Source organism: Drosophila virilis, chromosome 3, assembly GCF_030788295.1.
Source record: "Drosophila virilis strain 15010-1051.87 chromosome 3, Dvir_AGI_RSII-ME, whole genome shotgun sequence".
In the NCBI taxonomy this organism is placed as follows: Eukaryota; Metazoa; Arthropoda; class Insecta; order Diptera; family Drosophilidae; genus Drosophila; species Drosophila virilis.
The window spans coordinates 7,526,777-7,547,543 of record NC_091545.1 but is presented as its reverse complement, the minus strand read 5'-3'; the positions used below and the strand labels follow the sequence as shown (position 1 = coordinate 7,547,543).

The 20,767-nt window shown below is 39.1% G+C and overlaps 1 protein-coding gene across 2 annotated transcripts in view; it reads left to right on the top strand.

Annotated features, from left to right (window-relative positions):
• Window positions 1-20,767, top strand: part of Lmpt (four and a half LIM domains protein limpet) — a 68,748-nt gene that overhangs the window by 17,249 nt on the left and 30,732 nt on the right. The window contains exon 3 of one of the 2 annotated variants that reach the window (XM_032435255.2): window positions 5,106-5,191. In XM_032435255.2, the coding sequence (XP_032291146.1) occupies window positions 5,106-5,191 (86 nt within the window). Of the gene's footprint in view, window positions 1-5,105; window positions 5,192-7,424; window positions 7,984-20,767 lie in introns of those variants that run through there. The other variant, XM_015175399.3, reaches the window with a different exon arrangement.

The window sequence follows — 20,767 nt, the reverse complement described above, 5'->3', positions numbered from 1 at the left end:
ATCTTTAAAAAATGATTCCACCTTCTTTAAAGTTTTCTCAATAAGTAATATTTTAGAGAAGAGTCGATAGTCTCTAAAATATACTTTGCCTTTCTTGCGATGTCTCTCTCGCTCTCTCTCTCTGTCTCTCTTTCTGTCTCCCTTCACCTCCTCTTTAGTAAACTAACTAATTAACAAATCTCTGCTCTAATATCATCAACCTGAAACTTGAGCTTCGACTATTTATAACACTTTCTAATGTAGTCACAACGGGGTCGTTGTTAGTTGCTTTGACTATTCGCATTGAGCTTAGGCCAGATAAGTCGCCAACTTAGCTTGGCAATAGCAACTAAAATAGCAACTAAAACAGCAACTAAAGCAGCAACAACAGCTTTAGTTTGTCGCTGATCTACGCATGATCTTGAGCTACTTAAAAGTACGCCCAAGTTTGTTGCTATTTGGTTTGTTTTCGGTTAGGCTGGAAACACATTTGGTTGGCTTTGTGGCATCTTAACTAGACTGTGAAAAATAAATGTAATGTAAACTTTGGAGTCGTAGCCTTGCTTTAGATCCATTGCGTGGCCCATCTGCAAACAGGTTAAACGCTGAAAATCATCAGAGCCCAAACTAAAAAGTGTTAATTAATGCAAAATTTGACAAGCTACCAAACATAAAGGCAACTCAGCCAACTGATTGCATTAGACGAGACGTCACGACTGCGTGTTGCCCTGTAACTAAATGTCCATTTACTAGCAATAAATCAAGCATAAATTCTATTCAAATCTTACAATTCTGAGCTTAGATGGAAAAAAGTATATAATAATACAAGGCATATAACTGTGTGTGTGTGTGGGTGTGTTGATGTATGTGTGTGTGTGTGTGTGTGTGTATGTATGTCTGTGTATGTATGCATGTGTGTATGCATTCATGTATATATGTATGTATGCAGGTTTCTTGTCTAATACCAAACGCAGACCAACGAATTTCTACCAAAGGCTCTCCTCCTCGATTCTCAAGAATTCAAGTAGGCCTTGCTGAAATTCAACAAGGCAGGAAACGTAGCCTTCAACGGCCTGTGGAGCAGCAGCATATGGCGGTGGAGCGGGTATGTAGATATGTATGTAGAATTATGCATGTATGTATGCATGTATGCATGTTTGTATGTATCTATGTATGTATGTATGTATGTATGTATGTATGTATGTATGTATGTATGTGTGTATGTCTGTATGTATGTATGTATGCATGTATGCATGTAAGCATATGCGTATTTATTATGTATGTGTGCATGCATGCATGTCTGTATGCCTGCATGTATGCATACCTGCATGCATGCATGTATGCATGTATGCATGTAATAAAAGCATTTAGCTTAAATATACCCTAGATTTGCCTGTCGAATTGCTGTTGCTGATCCACAATTCGAATGTACTCCATGATACCTTTACCCACCATTTTTATAGGGTATCAAACTAGAAAGCAGCAAACCATTTTCAGCGAAATTCGGCGCTTCTGTAAAATTGTTAGTTTTGTACTTAAAGTAAACTGTTCTTTTTGTTTATTCCTCTCGTCTTTCCTTTTACTGTTGCTCTTTAATTGGTGTGCGTGTGTGTGTTTGCGTGTATTTTGTATTTTGCAATAAACAAATACTTTTGAGGCTCTGTGATTCTGTTGTTCTGCTGCTTTTTATGATATGTGGCTCATACCTAGATTGCTTTCCAAGTAAATCGGAGCCGGTTTTTAAGTTGTTGTCGTTGTTGTTGTGGTTAATGTGGCTGTTGTTGTTGTTGTCGTCGTCGACCTACGGACTCATATTTTTGTAGACAAACAGTCAACATTTGCATCGCGTCATAGCTTCAAAAAATCGTTGCTCAAAGTTGACTGAGCTGATCGCTCAGAGATACATTTGTCGACGCAGATACAAATGTTCAAATTTGTTTGCCCAGAACTAAAAAGCAAGTGCGCGGGCGCTGCCCACACATTGACTGTGTGTGCGTGTGTGTGTGTGTGTGTGTGTGTGGGCCGAACTAGTTCTCATTCTGTCGAATTAGCCTATTTAGTTTGCATGCGAGTTACACGACACTTCAAATGGCAATTTCCACATAGTTTCCCAGCGTTATTTTGGACAGTATTTTACATTCAGAATTGGGTTTATTGTTTTGGGTAGACTTTGGAGCATGACATCATTCTGCATGGAGCTGCACAAAAAATGATATGTCTATGTTGTTGAGCGAAAACATATATTTAATTTGTTTTTGTCAATAGATTTTCGCTCGAACGGAAAGTTTCTCTATAATTGCGTTCGACCAGACCGATAAGTTTATCGAAATAGCGCAGCCAACTTCATGTCGATTGTGAGTAATTATTAATCGATAACATTAAGGATATTCCATATGTATTTTAGATCAGTTAAATATGTTATAGGTCTCTATATGGACTACATATGCCTAAGAGTTATACATAAGCTCGAAAAGTTAAGTCTTAGACCAAAACTGTAATATTAAGCTTTATTTGGCGTACATTAGTGGCATTCCCTCTACCATTATTTATCAGCAGCACATAAGATTCGACTATCTCTTTAAATAACTTATAATTTGTGCTACATTTTCTATGCAAGAGTCAGCTTAAGTTTCTCTGGACCTCCGAAATTATCATTTATTCGCTATTAATATTAATGGGACTTTACGTTTGGGGCGTTCCCTATTTATGGTTTCAGCCGAACTCAGCGCCAAATTTGTCAACTGTCAGCTGTGCGAATATGTAAATCTTTGAGAGTTGTTTTTTTCTTTGGCAAATTGGAAAACTTTCGCCGTTCTTAAATGTGGCAAGAACTCATTTGTCGCCGAACGAGCGGCTGTGATTGGGTATAATGCATATGCCATGATGGGCTATATGTTGGCGTGACATGTGTTTAATTGGCAGATCATTAATCTGTGGGGATTTGGCCAGCCAGAGTGGTTTGTGGAGGAGAGCGCGCGGGGAAGTGGGAGTGGCAGCTCCGCTTAAGTGGCAGTCAAACATTTGCGCACTTAAGCCGTCAACTTGCAACTTAATGCCACATCCGTCAGTGTGAATGTTTGCTGCACGCCATTGTCGTCGGGCCTCTCGGGCCAGGGTTGTACCCTTCAGCCACATATATATATATATATGTGTGTAGGGTTGTCAACGAACTGGGTCAGCATCGATTTTCAGCGCGACGTGTCACAATTATTGCGCCAGCATTGGATACGTTCGACTAGTTGCCCCAATGGACTGCCGCCAAAAAGGGCAAACACTCACACACACACACACAGACACACACATTGTGAGGCGCCACTCAAAGGACAAAGCTCTGCCGCAGCCTACATATTAATGCTGTGCAATGAAAAGTCAACTTTTGCAGTTGAAAATCAAAAAAAAAAGTAAAAATAGGAAGAAAATTACTAAAAAGCCTGCAAATGTTTGCTGCAGCCGCATTCAAACAAGCTCAAACACACACCACATTAGATAACACACACAACATCTACACACACGAACACACACACACACCAAATAACACACATTAAGACAAAGAAACATGGCCAGAATTGCAGTGGAAACGTGCCAAGTTGTTGTTTTTTTTTTTTCAATACCCTGTAGCCCAATGTGTCACTAGGGTATAATGATTCGGCGGAAATTTGTGTAACAGTTAGTAGGTGGCTTTGCCGAACTTGAATGAAATGTTCTCCTATCTAACACTCTGATTTAACTTATTTTTACACCAGAAACCCATTTTGATCGATTTTCTGCTTCGGTTTTCTAAGCATATCTCGGAAATTATATTAGATCTAGGACACCAAATATGGTATTAATTTTCTCATTAATATGATAAAAAGAAATTATATATTTTCTAGGGTATCGCCGTGTGCTTTTGTATATTCAGACATATCTGAAGATTTTGTATTTTATATCGATATCAATCGGAATAAAAACACAAATGTTTATCAAGAATGAATATTTAGCGATTTTGTTAGCAAGGCAAGCAATATTAGTTAGTTGTAGGGTATCTGCTAGTCGTACATCTGCAACTCAGCCAGCTCATTTGTTGTTTTTTATTTCGGTCTTACATATATTTGAGTGTAATTTTGGAACAAGTGTTGCTGCTTGCAACAACAGCAGCAGCCGCAGCAGCCGCAGCAGCAGCAGCAGCAGGAGCAGAAGAAGAAGCAGAAATAGCGTCAGCAGCAGCAAAAGAGGAAGAAGAAGAGGCAGCAGCTGCCAACTGCAGCAATTTGACTGTGCTAAGCCTCTTTCTCTGACTGTTGACCTCTCTGGCAACGGATTCAAATTTCTCTGGCCCTTGGCCATGCAATTCCACGCCACAGTTCGCCACAGTTGGTGGCTTGGAGAGGGGGGTTAGGGGGCGGGGAGAGGAGTGGCGCAATGGAGCGTAAATGGGCAAAATACAAATTAAGTTGTGCAATCGTAAATTGTACTTAGCACGGCAATACCCTGTAAACAATGAACGAAGAGTGCGTGGGTCTTGGACAGAAATTGCCATGAAATATTATCTTTAAATGAACTTTTCTGTAGGTTAAAGTTGGCTTTATTTAAGAATATACTTAAAGTAAATATTTAATTTAATTTATTATAATTGTTTTGTCAAACGTGCTTCTGTAGCTGTAATGGGAATCACCTAGTCGTGCCTGTGTGTCATTCATTTCTTCAACTGTTTCATTGAAAGTCGCTTCCAATTGGCAAAGTTGTAAAAGGTATGCTCTAGTCGTACTTCTTTAACTATGAAGTTCTGTACTTCTTTAGGAATCGAAAATATCTTATAAATATAGATGTTTAACTAGACAATACCCTTTACACATATTATACATATATATCTTTTCCTCTGTAAATGTACAATATTTTTAACAAATTCCCATATAAGTTTGTAAATATACATATATTATCTGAATTATCTACTGCAATTAATTAAATTCCGTCAATTCAAAAATTTGCGTAACTTACAGCCCGTATCAAGAGTCGTGTGTATTTTGTTCTTCAATTATCTAATTTATTATTTTAAAGTACCACGCTTATCAGCATTATCTAACTATAATTCATAATGTTTCTATTGCATTTACTTAATTATCCAATTAAAAAATGTCTATTTCCAGGGTGTCATCATACGCGAGGTGGACGACGGCGTGCGCTGCGAGCAATGCAAAACAGAATGCCCCGGTTTTGCGGCACACGATTGGAGGTGAGTTCTAGCTAAAATATGGATTATTACTTTAAGTTATGTCTGGGTAAATATCGGCGATACAAGGCAGAAATATCCAATTTCAATTCAGTTGCCTCAATATTCCGTCGCGCACTGTAAAAGCTTAACAGAAGCTTTGCGCGCGCTCGCTTAGTTAAACTGCCGCCAGGTGGCGTGCGAGACTTGCATTTGTTTCTCAATCTACGCTAGCCGCAATTTCGATCAAATCAATATAATTTTAGCGCATTTCCGCTAACAACGCCCCTCCCCCAGTTAGCCCCGCCCACCTACGGCTGAGCTCTGCTGGGATTAATAAATAATGCGTCAGCGTTGCCAAGAAAAAAGACAGGAAAATGTCCGCCAGCGATAAAACGTTTGCCAAATATTTCGAACATAAAATATGAAAATAAAAACAAACCGTTAAATTTCAACCGCAAAAACCAAAGGCGGGCACATTTTTTGGGCCAAAAATACGTTTAAATGTGATTAATTAATTGGCATTTATTTATGCTTTATGCGTCATTTAAAGCGCATTTAATTGCAGTGCGTAAATAAATATGCACAAATGCAGATTCAAATGCAAATGAGAAGGCAAATCCAAAATGCCAATTGGACATGGAAACGGGCGTCGTTTTGCCAATTGGGAAAAGCACTTAACGGTCAAACCGGGCGCAGGCCGCAAATTCAAATTACGCTATTAATTTGTAAAATTAGTTTGTCTGTCTGTTGCGTTCGCCTTTTGTCTAACTGCGGTTTTTGTTGTTGTTGTTGTTGTTGTTGTTGTTGGCATTTTCATTTTGACGCTGGCCGTGCGCCAATTGCGCACCGCAAGGGAGGGGGTGGCATGGGGAGGGGCAAAGGCAGACGTAAGCGCAACTTTTGCTAGATATGCGGGGCGTATGCGCGTTTTTTTGCCCCATTCGATTTGCATGCGTGTGTGTGTACGCGCGTGTGTGTGTGTGCCTTGCTATAATTCAATTGTTTTTGTTTTCTTTTTTTTTGTTTTATTGTGCCTTGTTTTTATAGCGCTCTGTTTGACTTTAATGGCAAAAAAAAAAAAAAACATTGGGCATAAATTATAATTGAAAAAAATTCCAAAAATATATATATAATCATGTGAATAGCCTGACAAATAAATGCTGCGGCATTTTATAATTATTTTGTTGAACGTTAATTAAGTCGCTGAAATTGGGCATTATAAAATTGTTAACACATTGCTGGAAATTAAATAGAAAAATCTTTAAAAATTTACAAATTTCAAAATTAAGTTGTCAGCGCCCAAAAATACTTGAGATTCTTAAAAAATATTCAGCAAATGCTTTTGAATAAATATAAAAAATAATTTGCAAGCGCCAGAAGATTTCTGAATTAAAAGAAATTAAAAATCCTTTCTCTCGTTGTCCTCCTCAGCTCAAGAGAATAGCTCACTATCTCCCCATTTAAATATTTGCGCCATCATCTTCCCATAATAAACTCAGCATGACAGTTTTTTTTTGGTTTTATGTTGCTTGCAAATGCTCATAGGGGGCGTTGCATGACAACCCGCTGAGTGCGATCGTTCATTCGCCCCTCCAGGCACAACGTCTGCACCGATTGGTCGCTTCGGTTGCTGCAACGGTAATTAAAGTGCTTGCGCAGACCTTGACTTGCTTCTGCTTGTTTATTCTGCTTCGCACAATTGCGCTCGCTGCTCTCTAAAAGCTTTGGCCTTAAATTGATTCCGATTGCGCCAATAAAAGCTGAAACTCGCGCCGGCGCTTCCATTGAATTGTTGCAATTGCGCTGAGCTTTGGGGTTCAGCTTGAGTTCAAGTTAAAAGGCAATGTTTGCAGTTTTTGTTGCTGTTTTCGTAACTTAGGGTCTGAGCTTGAGCAATGAATGGAGCCGAGGCTGACATTGAATTGCAAAACTGCGAGCACAACGGACTGACAGAGTGACGAATTGACAGACTGACTGACGACTTCGTGCTTATACTTGGCCTATTAAGCTTTTTATTTCATGCAGCCGACGTTGTCTAACGGCGCTTCGTGCTTAGCTTTTGAGTTTTCGCAGCTGCGCTGACGCGCCTCTGCCGCTCTTCTGCCGCCTACAGACGCCTCGCTTTGACTCACGCTCAATTCCAGGCTTAGTTTTTGGTTTTAGTTGTTTTGCAGCACTTGTGCGTTGCCCACGCGATCAGTCGGCGTATTGGCAAAGTTAGTTAATGAGCTGCTGCTAATTGGCGGCTGCAAGTGTATAAAATTAACCAAAACGAAACGAAACTCAACTTCAACTCGAATTTCGGTAACCGCAAACAGACAGAGCGAGCGATCGAGAGCCGTTTTTTGCTACATACGCTTCATATTCAACTCGCGCTCTCGCGCAATCTCTCTCTCTCTCTCTCTCTCGCAGTCAGACGTCAATGCAAGTGAGAGAGTAACTTTGTGCGTGTGTGTGTGTGTGTGTGGTTTGGGCTTATCAGTATCTGTCACACGCATTATATATGGCCGCTATAGATAGCTGTCAACTGCTGTCATTGTTTACATTTTAAACTCGCGAGCTCAGTTATTGTCGCGCTCTTTACACAGCAGCAGCAGCAACAAAATAGGAAACAACTAAAGTTTATGCAAGATGCAGTTGAAAATGCAGCGTGCGTCACGTGATGTGCTCGAGGTGCAGCCAGTGTTGGTCAAGAAGCAGCCAAAGTTTCCGACACGCGAACGTCACATGGCCATCAGACGCAAGAAGTCTGCGGCTCTGACGTTAGCACTGACGACACCTGGCGGCTGCGACGACAAACAGTTGACCGAGCGGTAAGTGCTAAACGATATTCATCGCATCAGCTCGTGAGCTGTCAATTGCAATTTTTGGACATTTCTACAATTCGGCCACAAATCACGTAACTGGTCTGCGACAAGTTTTCTTGTTCTTCTTTTGTGTAAGCTGTAAATTAATTCCGTAGATCGTTAATGATAATTTGCGAATGTTTTCACGTTCCCGAATCGCTAATCGCCAATCCAACTATGGCTAATGGGCAGCGTATAAACTGCGGCCACGGGCACAATTTATGAGTTATTGTCCGATAATTATGAGCGAATGAATTTTGCTGCCAATTCGAAAAGTATTTTAATTGATCATCAATCTTTTGGCAATCGTTGAAAAGGGTGGCGAAAAACATGAAAGATTGAAAATAAATTTTGCTTTGATTTTGGTTGATGCTTTGGCGCATGTTTTGCATCATTTCGCACTCATTTCTTCTTTATTTCTTGTTTATTGGTGATATTATTCATTTGGAGGGTGTCGAAAATGTATTATTGAAGCGTCAAGGTTATCAAATAGTTTCTGCTAAGCGCATGATAAATTTGTAGTTGTGTTAGTGTTGGAAAGCGTACTTAACTGTGAACGCATGTCAAGCAATTCATTGCTATGTTTAAACGTTGTTGGTGTTGGAAAATGTGCTTAACTGACTCAAGCTGCCAACGCATGTCAAACAAATCAAATGTCAGTGCTGGAAAATGTTCTTCACTGTACTTCTAGAGGGAGTACTAGTTTGGGTAGTGTTGAAAAATGTAGCAAACTCAAACAAAACAAAATTTCGTAATCGCATTCTCGAAAGCGCCTTGCGCCGGAGAGACGTGCCCCCATTAAACCCAATTAGTTCGGTCGTCTCGTGTAGCAAATTAATGACCAGGCGTGAGTTAGAAGCCGAAAAAGAAACACACATAATAGTACATTTAACGGCAATATGCGCAAATATGTTCAAACATGCTGAAGGCTGGCAAATGATATTTTACTTGGAACTAGAATAAACACTAGAATTGCGCTGTCTGAACATGTGATGTTTTCACAAATCAAGTCAAAAATATGTGAGTGGGGAGGCGTTTGGGTAAAATGTATAAAAACATTAGCTACCTTTTAGAGGCTACACGCAGTCATGTAGCAGCTACCTGTACAGGCACATTATCTAATGTTAAATAATGGCCTTAATGGCAGCCCAAAACAGACTCATTTCTCGGCGCAAGCGACGCAGCGCCAAATGTATCTGCAAGATACATGTATCTAATGTGCCTACAAGTACGCAGCTGTATGTTACACAGTGCTGCTCCCCACCTCCCTCCAAAAAGACGTCTGTAATTAAAAACGGCAAATGACAGGCGCATGCATCATAGACATGGACAGGTAAATAAACAAACCAAATGAACCCACATGAATTTTTTCCAAAGGTTCACACACATCTCTATCTCTCTCTCTCTATCTCTCTCTCTATCTGTTTGTATGTGTTTCGGCTTTGTATCTGTATTTACGGTCCGTAAGATCTATTGATAGATGGCTTTTGTAATAAACATATTGGTCTGGCCGCAATATATATACAAATGTATCTGTGCAAAAAGCCAACTATAGTTGGTCATCGGCTGGCCGGCCAAGTCCAAGGTTCATCAACATGAAAAGTTTCACAGTTTAAATAGTATTTGGTTTATATTTACAATTCTCCTGGAATAATACTATAGAAATATGGCTAACTGAGCTATTTATAAAGCCGTTTATATGCCGAAGTTTATTTACCATCTGCATTATTTTAGGAATTAAATGTTTTTCTCTTTTCTTCTTTCTCTTTTTTTTTTTATGGACAATATCTTCGAGCCATATTTAAAATATAAACAGAGCATGCGAATATGTTAAATGGGCACAAATACAAAAATTAAATCTATTATATATTATTGCCAAAAGGCATTGTTTATTTTGCCCATCTGCTTGTTCTAGTCTAATTCCAATATAGAAAATTGTGCAAAACTTGTTTGTACTATTTTTGACACAATTTTTAGACTAAGGGAATGTATCTATTGATATAGGCCATATGGATCTTCATAAAAGTTTTCTTAGGGTTGAAGCATTGAGATATATTTGTGAACTTTTAGGGGAGCTTATGTAAAAAATATAGCCTAAAAATAAATCACGTATTTGGCATATTAATGTTAATAATATACTCAAATAACATTTGAAAGAACTGTATATCAAAACCTAGTTTTCCACATTCTTGAAACAAGTTTTTGCCTTATAACGTTTGTCATATCTTTTCAATTTAACTAAACAAATACATTTTTAATTATAATTGCGCGCTTGTTCTACTGAAAATATTGCAAGTCATAAATATTTTCATACAAAATGCGCGCTACATTTGTTTTTTCATTAAAGCTGACATTCGTAAAAAAAAAAAAAAATTAAATTAAATTAAATATAATTCTAATATTTGGTGCTTAAGCTATTTATGCTGTGTAGTTCTAAATTTTAAACCGTTTTTGATCTAACTGTTTTTTCTTATAATTGAGGCGAAATAAGTTGTATCCAGCAGCTTATTTCGTTAGTTAGTCAGTCAGTCAATCAGTGAGTCAGTCAATCAGTCAACCAGTCAATCAGTTTATTTGTCAGTCAATCAGTCAACCAGTCAATCAGTTTATTAGTCAGTCAGTTAATTAGGCCATCAGTCAACCAGTCAGTCAATCAATCGGTCAATCAGTCAGTCAATCAGTCAGTCAATCAATCGATCAATCAGTCAGTCATTCAGTGAGTCAGTCAATCAGTCAATCAATCAGTCAGTCAATCAGGAAATCAGTCAATCGATCAATCAGTCTGTCAGTCAGTCAGTCAGTCAATCAGTCAATCGATCAATCAGTCTGTCAGTCAGTCAATCGATCAATCAGTCAGTGAGCCAGTCAATCAGTCAGGCAATCAGTCAGTCAGTCAACACAATCTACTCTATATATAGAGATGTAAGCATAATCTTTAATCTTTCCAAGATTTTATGGCATTAATAAACTAATTGGGTTTTCGAAGTCGTGACCTATGTTAAGGAAAGAAGAAATCACTTTTCTAATCACACTTTCAATCACATTTTGTATCACAATTTAAGTCAAGCCATATCCGCGTTTGCACGCAATATTTATTGCCGCTTGGTATCATCATTTTCTGCTTAGCCATTATATTGTTTGTTGTTGTTGCCATTTTATTTATGTATTTACTTATTTTTTCTGCGATGCAGCGCCAACTTTTTCCGGCATTCAGCCATTTAAGCAGCCCCCATTCCCCATCAATTAATCAGCTGCGTCGCCAAAGTCACGTTTTGCATTTCGTAATCGAATATGAATACGTACTCGCATAATATTACCTGATATATATACCTAGATAGGGATATATATATATATATATATATATATATATGTTTGTGGGCCATTTAATGGAGCTGCTTATCAAGCTGATGGACAAGCCGGAGACGGCGGCAGCTGTTTGAGGCAGTGCCACCTTCTGGGCCAGGTCTTAATAATGCATGCAATTTGTAAGGCGTGCCTGCCTCTAATTAAAAGGGTTCCGGCATGGGGAGATTGGGAGGGGATGGGGTAGGGGAGCGGTTGGGGGGCTGGTCACATCATCAATCTAAAGTACACCTACGTCCAGGCAGCAGTTGGTAGTTGGCTCGCTGACATGGCTCATATATGGCCCCTCACCCTTGCCAATTGAGACCAATTAATCATTTATGTTTACAGCGATTTGTGCATTAAAACAAAATCTCATAAATTACGCCCCAGCTGCCCCCGTTCCCACCCTGCCCACTTGGCCAAAAGCACGCAATGAATCTTTAACTTTTCGCTGATGATGATCAGCAGGCAGGCGGCTGAGGGTGGGCGGGGCGACCTTTGCTGGCGTCACGGCCAAGATGTAGCTGCGAAATGAGTTGTTCATCACAGAAAAGGGGGTTGGGGCGGGGGAGGAGTGGGGGTTGGCCATAGATATATGCGTGCGCTGTTCGTCAGAGATTCAGAAAGAGAGAGAGAGACTCTTAAGGGTCTGTTGACTTTTTGGGCGCGTACGCCATGAATGAAAGCACTTGGCCAAAACAATCAACACTCATTGCCATGCGCCCCTTCACCCCTCCCAATCACTCCCTCCCCCCATACAGCCCCCGTTAACACCCCACCCCATGCCGCATGTTTGTATATTTCTTGTGCAAATATACAAAATTTACAAAGTGGCCGCAAAGTGAGTTAGCAAAAATATAAGAAAACATACAGAATAATATTCAAGCCGAAGCACACATACTCTTTATAGTGAAAAAAATGTGGAATCCAGCATGAAATATAATGTAATGTATATATAATGTATATATACATATATATATACATATGGATGAATTATTCTCATATTTTATTACGACATTAGGACATAAGTATTATGTACTAGCTAGTATTGCCCGGCCTTGTCCGGTCCAAGTTTATTGCTTGTCAGATTAGGCTTTAATTTTCCACGCCTTTTTCCACTTGTGGAAAAGTCTGACTATGCCATCTTAGGGCTTATCAAAAGGGAATTTTTAGATCGAACATAGTAGCATTTTGTTTTTATTTAATATATATTTTAATACAATAGTTATAGTTTTAAGTTTTTAAACAACTTTGCCGTTATTTAGCAAGGTGGGATGCGGGTTGATGATGAACGCAGGCCCCAACGTTATCGATTAGTTAAATTAATCGGTTGTCTAACGTTTTTTGCCTGCACTTCGATTATATTTTTGTGGATATTTTATCATCTTAACCTCTTATGAAAGAACAAAATTATGATTATGTATATATATCTATATATATGCATAAACCCATCTGAAAAGGAAATCGAGCGCTGTCCAAGTCGTACGCCTTCTCATATAAAGTTGAGGTCTAGTCATGCGATCTTCGAGTCCAGTCAAGAAGCCAAGTCCTATCAAGTATGCAAATTTTGGATAACAGTGCAAAATGGGCCTGAACGCATTCCTTAACATAGTTAACCTTTCCTTTACATTCCAAAATTAATAGTTGTACAAATTTTAAGTTTCTCCCGCATGCAATGTGTCGAAGGATTGGGAAGCCCTTCGTTCAGGTGACATACATATTGTGTCTGAAGCTTATTGCCTGTTGCATTATAAGCGTATTAATAGTTCACGTCGTTGCGATTGTATCGATACACACTTTTTTTAATACTTTTATAAGCCATATAAATACAAATATATAGTCGAAGATTTACTTTTTCATATTATATCTTAACAAAAACTGTCTTTAAGAGTTTTATGAAGATAATATATATCATATGTTCCATTGGAAGAATCGGTTGGGGCCTCAGTTTTTGTAAGAAAAGATTTTCTGTTTGGTAAAATTCGGCCTTTGAATTCTTCTTCGAATTTAGTTCATCTTAAAGCGCCCAAATGTAGGGTATTTCTTGCTTAATATCACATAATTAAATATAAAAAATATATATAGAATATGTAATTATATAGTTAGAATTAATCTATAGGCAATTTCTCCAAATTCATGCTTAAAATAGCCATTTATAGTTTTAATGGATATTTTACAAGTACAATATGCACCCTTCCGGCCACTTTCAGCTTACAGGGTATGCGGCTGGCTGTCGCTGTCGCAAGCACAATCACATTATTGCGCATGCCGCACGCAGTTAGGGTATGCGGCAAAGGCAACTGGGCAGCAATTCGGGCCAGCTTCAATGGCATCATAATATTTTTACGGGCCATTTGCGTTGTCTTTATGGATTTTGTATAGCTGCTGACAATGTGGGCTAAACCCCACCTCCCTTCGCCCTCCTCCGCGCACCAAGTAAAACATTTCAATTGGCCGCTTAGCTACTTTGTTTATAAATAAACGTAATTTGTTGCATGTGGTAATCAAAGCAAGCAACTTGTCGCAGCCGCTGTGATAAATGTGGCCACAGTTGGCCGCTTCTGACTGTGACTGTGACTGTGACTGTGACCTTGGCCGGCTTTTCTCGGCCAGCAGCAGCAGCTGCTGCCAGCGGAAGCGTGGCATGCCGCATGCCAGCTAATAAATGCAGCAGCCGCTGGCCATTAATTGTGCCCGGCCACCGAAATGCAGCTCGCCTAGCCAAACGGGAGCATTTGTGGCACAACTCGAACTCGAACTTGCATCCACTCGACTCAACTTTGGGGCAGCCAAGCGCACTACCTGTTGACTCATTAGCCGCCAACTGGCAGCGCGGTTCTCACACGTTTCTGCGTCGCATTAATGAAGAATCGCCATGAAAACCGAATATGAGTAGCGAATACTCGACTGGCAGATGCCCTGTAACCAGGCAAGCTATACAAAATTGCGTAAATACGAGTAGCTATTTTCATAATTTCGTGTTATCTAAGAGCTATGCTCAAAAATCGATCAAATCTGTTAATCGATAGTTATCGATAGTTATCCATTTTGATGGGAGGAAAGAAGCGTGCTATAGAAGAGACTATATTACAAATGTAGTGTACGCCGCTGTTATAATCTACGAGATATTATCAAAAATCCTAATTTAATAAACGATAAGTATCGATTATTGGCAACTGAGTAATCGATTAACCAATATATTTATAAATGTTCTGCACGTGCCATATCAGAAGTTTAATTCCACAATTAGTGTTCCTAGATCAAGTAATTTACGAGATATACTTAATGAAAAGCAAGATTTATATCGATATTTGATGATCAGTGATGATCGGTTATTGATTTTGGGAAAATTTCAAGAGCTATCGATAAATATAAATTAACTTCAAATGCACACCAAATTATAAATAACTTTGAAAGCATCTGAGATCGACGTGCTTATGCTTATGGCCAGATATAGATAGATAGATATATTGCCTAACGAATACCCCATAAAGCCAAAAAAGTCCCCTTCTGCCTGTTACAAACATTACTATGCCACCAATATACCCCCACATTTAGGCATTTTTCAAGGGTGCAGGGCATATTCAAACCCTAACGCATTCGCATTGCTAATAAGCGGTTGCGGCTGCAGCATATAATGCAGCCCCATCTGCAGGCAGACGCAGCAGCAGCAGCAGCAGCAGCCAACATCATAGGCAAGTGCCGTGTCATTATCGCTGCTCGCTGCCGGCGCCGCTGCCACGCTCCCACTCGCACTCTCTCCAAGGCACGCTCTTCGGCCGTCTCCCACGATGCGTTGTTCTCGCTTCGCTTTCTTTTCTGTGGGAGCTTCGTTTATGCTACGCTTCGGCTGCGACGGCGTCGTTCGGCGTCGCCGCCGACGACGACAACAAACACACCGTGGCGCAGCAGAGCAGACCAGACCCAGACCCAGACCAGGCGACGACGACGACGACGCCGACGCAGAGTTCAGTTAGGATTGAATTGTGTAACGGTGCGGTTGGTCGCTCTCGCAGCGCCCCTTCAACTCGCTACGCAAACGCGCGCGTTTACCGCGCGACTATTTCGGCGCGGCATTTAACGTGTTTCTTTTTGGTTTTTGTTTCGCGTTGACTTAAATTCAAGAAATTAAGATAAAATAAATGTAATTAATTTTGAAACAAGCTGCATGTGACGTCTGTGCGGACTATTTTCACGGCTGCTCAAGTTCAGGGGCTCACAAATTCACAAATTGGCCAACTCATATTTTTGTTGCCGTCGAATGTTCACAAACTAAATGCCAATTGCTGCTGCCAGACATATTTGTTTACATTTATCCAATTGCGGTTTCGTTATATGTATAAACATCTGAAAATCTGTTGTATAAAGCAACAAAACCCAAAGAAATTCTTGCAATTTATGTGCTTCTTCTTCTTCTTGTTGTTGTTGTTTACAAATGCGGTGACAGCCAGATCTGATCAAAAGTCAAATATTTTTGGCATGAACATTTATATATGATAAGGAGGTGGAATTTCTTTTGCTTTGGCTTAAAGAAAATGGCTTTCATTAACATTTTTCATTAGTTCATAACTGATAAGCGCGCATTTTAGCCGTCTTTTTATGGCCCACTGTAAAAGTGTATTAAAACTTGAAAGTGTTTTATAACGTTGTTTCAGATTTCGTAAAGCTTAAAAATAGCTATTAAATATAATTAAAAGCTAAAAATAACTTAAAAAGGTGTAATTAATTAAGTGTGGAAGATAGAATATCTTTTAAAGCACATAAAAGATACGGAGTATACTTAAATGTTTACCTAAAGTTAAGATTTAGGTGCAGTACTATATTTTCAAGCGATTGTTCCTATAGAAGTTACTATATGATATGCTAGTTCGTTTCTAATAAGATTTATCAAGCAGTTCCTGAGGCATTGAGAAGGTATTACCACTATTATATGTTTGATATTTCTTATCGGATTTTATTAAGAAATTTATACTGAAAGCAGAAAGATTTTCAAAACGCTTTAATAAGGTTAAAGCCCGACAGATTCTCGGATATCTCAGAAGAACATAAAACAAGCAAATTGTCCGCCTTCGAAGAACCATTTATATAAAAAAAAAGTATTAAAAAACCTGGGAACAGTTTCGTGTAAGGCAGCTTCGTTTGGTAGGGATTACACTGTACATATATTTTTTTTTTTTATGAGGCCGAAGATATTTCCTGCACATTTCGTGACAAGGGTATAAAAACTAAGAGGATCTTAATTGACTTGCCAACATTTCGGCTTATTTTTGCGCCCAGCACACACACACACACACACACGCACACACACACACACACACACACACGCGCGCACACATTTACGCTCATATATATCAAAGTGCATCAGCCGGCTTTGTCATTTGTTGCGCCTCTTCTTTATTTTTGTGTTACACATTGTGGCCAGATTTCGCGGAATCGTAATCGCCCACCCCCCTCCCCCTGCACCAACCCTTCACCCCACCGTCGCACCGGCCCAGCAGAGTGACGAGCGCAAAGCTGAAGCAAAAGCTAAAGCTAAAGTAATGTGCATGCAAGGCCGTAATAATTCACAAAGCGCAATGCAATTTGGCATTTACATACACACACACACACACACGCGCACTAAAGTAAAGTAACAGTTGCAAAAGAAAATAATTCTTTTTATATGTATACATATATAAGTTTTAATGTGTGTGTGTGTGTGTGTGTGTGTGTGTCTGCAAGTCATAAACTAGAAGCTGCTTCTGCTGCGCTGTCATGACAACAGCCGCAGCTCAACTTCCCAGCGGGGGGCAGCTCCTCTCTCGCTCGACCTCTCGCTCTTACTCATGCACAGCATATGCTAATTATCTACCTTGGGCGATGTTATCAGTGGGTTCGCTGCTCCACTGATTCAATTAGTGGCTGCCATCTACACGCATCATTTATAAACCGACTTTTATTTAGTTAAGTTTATGTGGGACAGTAGCCGCAGTCAAGTGCATAGAATACTGCACTCATTGTTGCCGTTGTTGTTGTTGCTGTTGTTGTTGTTGTTGTTGTTGTCGTAATCGCATTAAAAGTCATTTAATCGAAAGCGAAAAGAGAGCGCGCTTACGTCGCGTGGGTGAGTGAGAGAGCGCGAGCGTGAACGCGACAGTTTGAGCTTTGAACTGCACTCACTCTATCATGCACGGCATCTCGCTCTCTCCCTCTCGCTCTCGCTCTCACACGCTCGCACACCTTGTGGCTGAGCTGGTAGCTCATAATTGAGATTTGTTGCACTCCGCCGTTGACTTTTATGCGCGCTTTTATTGTTTATGGTTTATTGTTTATGGCGCAACATGTTCAATTATAGTGGAAAATTGGATTTTGCTCTCCCGGCTCTCCCGAAGAAGGTCAGCGCAAAATGTGCCGCCGCAAGAGACCAGCAGCCAGACAGAGAGACCGACAAGTCTGTACACTGCAATTGCTTGTCGCCTGGTGTGTGGTGTAGGGTTGAGGGGGGAGGTGTACCCTCTTTCAAATGTCGCCAAAAGTTTTCCAATTGCTCGCATCTAAATGAAAGTGACTTTGGTGCTTATCAATTGTAATTGTTGGCTGCCCAAATTCCCCTTGCCGCTTGCCGCTTGCCCCTTGCCCCTTGCCCCTTTCCACTACTCTGCCCCGTGTTCTAACCTAACCTAAAAACTGCCAAATTCTGCGGGCAACAACAAGCGCCGTCTATTTGTGTGCGTGTGTGTGTGTGTGTGTGGAGCACTTTCTGGCTTTTAATTACATTTATCTGGCAGCAAAACTTTGGCAGCGACTTTTACGCTTTCTGTTGCCGCCGTGTTCGTTATGTTTCCATACGCTTCGCTATACTTTACCCCCGGGCAAGAGGCAAACGCCAGAATAGTGTACATATTGTATTCGTTGATATGTTGGCTAAACATTTTTCTTTTGCAAACTAAAACTTTATTAGTAAAACCAGGCAGCAAACCCAAAAACTGTTTAAAGGACTTGCATTAAATTTGAAATCAAATATTATGTTGGTTGCCCAGCAATTAAAACTTTTAAGAGTTTTGACTTTTGGAAACGGATTTGACTGGGAAGTTTGGTTTTGAGTGGGCATTTTTTTTCCACATATTTATTGTTTCCATTATACATAAAATATAACAATAGAAAATATATTTTTTATGTATCATGTGCTCATATATTGTATAATTTAATTTATATTACTTGTAATGCTTGAATTTTATAATTCTCAACTTGTGCAGCGATCTGGCAGCACCGAATGCTTGAATGCGTGTGTTAAGTTGGCTGCGCTTGAAAATATTGTAAAATGGGGTTTCAATCAGATAAACAAATCTCTCTTAGCATTATGTAACTTTAAATGTATGATACTTATTATCTTCAGTTAAATTATATATTTTAACTGATTGCCCAAAATCATGTACAGGGTATCTTTCACTTGTTGCCGCCCGTTAAAGTTGTTATATGTTTAACTGCGTTGCGTTCTGTTGATTGTGAAAAGCCTCTCGGCTATTTAACTCTTCTGATTGTGTCGCAATTCAATTAAATAAAATCTGCTCTTTTGCTGGCATTTTTTTGCCTGCTTGATAAACGCATAACATACGTTCAGCTGATATGAACTGAAAACGCGAATGCAAACGCACATCTGCCCAATGTCGGGGGACTTAATCTGGCGTGAACACGTTTTAATGGCATAGTAATTGTTTATTCTGCGATAAGGCTGCGCATCCCGCAGAGAACTAGACACACAACAATGACAACTTCATGAACACAAACTGAGATTATTTACATGCTATATGCATGCATATATATATATATACATATATATATATATATGTCGGGTACTAGGTAATGGCAATAGTTGCTTTAGTTATCTGTTTATAGAGCAAAGCAGCCAAATGTGCTCTATTTTGATTTAAAAAGTTCACAATATTCTTTGCCAATTTAGGACTTGCTCTGGCTTTGCTTAGACGCTTGTGAGTTTCCTTTTGCAATTTTTAATTATAGAAAATTTATAAATATCGGAGACCTTTTGGCATTAGCTATTTCTATAAAGGGTGTATTCGATTGTGGCATAAGTGAAGATCTTTTTTTTTATAAGAATTAAACTTGTAAATTCTCACAGAGAAAAACAAATGTATCTTTAGCTAGAACAAATTATAAATTTCTTATATTATATCCCATTTTATTTTTTCATCTCAGCTTATGCCACAACTTTGAATTATAGAAAATATAAAAATATAAGAGACATTTAGGCATTATCCAATGAGAAAATTGTATTAACTTGTGGCATAAGTGAGAGTTTTTCTAATAGAATTGATATTTGAAATTTTCACTTCGCAAAGGAAACTTATCTTTGGCTAGAAAAAATTATCAAATTCTTATATCAAAGTTAGTTTTAAGACAAAAATTAGGTTTTCTTTTGCCTCAATAATTAACAAATTCTGTTTCTAATTCACTTTTATTATATCTCAACGTATGCCACAAATTTTACTTTGAGAAAATTGATTAATTTTGTGTTTGGTTAATTAGCGCCTGGCAAAATCTTTGTAATTCTCACTTCGTTGAAAAAATGTATCTTTAGCTAGAAAAAACTTAAAAAATTTCTACTTCTTCACTTTTATGACATTTAATTATATGGCAGAACATTTAATTATAGAAAATGTATCGCTTTAAGGCATAAGCTAATTACAAAGACTGCATTAAATTGTGGCTTTTAGTTTCTTAGGTTCTCACTGCGCAAAAAAGTGAAAAATAGACTTTTATGATACCCTAACTTATGCCACGACTAACTCTATTTTCTCTGGCGTTCTCGTGAACTTTCTTTCCCAAGATTTCGAGAACATTTTGCATGATAACAAAATAGTTAATCTCATGTGCTTACTCATCAGCCTGCTTTTTTCTTTTCAAAACATTTCTTTTGCACGATTCTTATCTAAATATTCTGTTTGAACTGAGTTTTGGGTTAGTTTTTCTAATATTATTCATAAGCAAAGAAACCTTAAGTTGATCTCGTTCTCGATGGCAACAGACATGGCAAATAGTGAATCATGCCATAATTCCAATTAATTTATGCCATGTTTGTGTTACCCGAGCCAGAACCGAACAACCCGCAGGCCCCCACCCCCCTTTCTCTCTCTGTATGCCCCCTCTCTCTTTTGGCCCCTTTTCCGTTTGATATTTGCAAACCTGTTGCATTTTCCGCATTGACGTCAAAACGTCGTGAGCTACGACTGGCGCTTGCCGCTCGACTCTATAAAAGGTCAGCTCTGGCTTAATGCATTTCCTCTTATTGGAATTACGAGTGTCTTATTGGACTTATCTCTACACAGAGATAGCCTTTGCTCACGAGCTATTTTTTGATATTATTACGTACTTGACTTTATATCTTTTTCGTTTTTTTTTTTTTGCTACA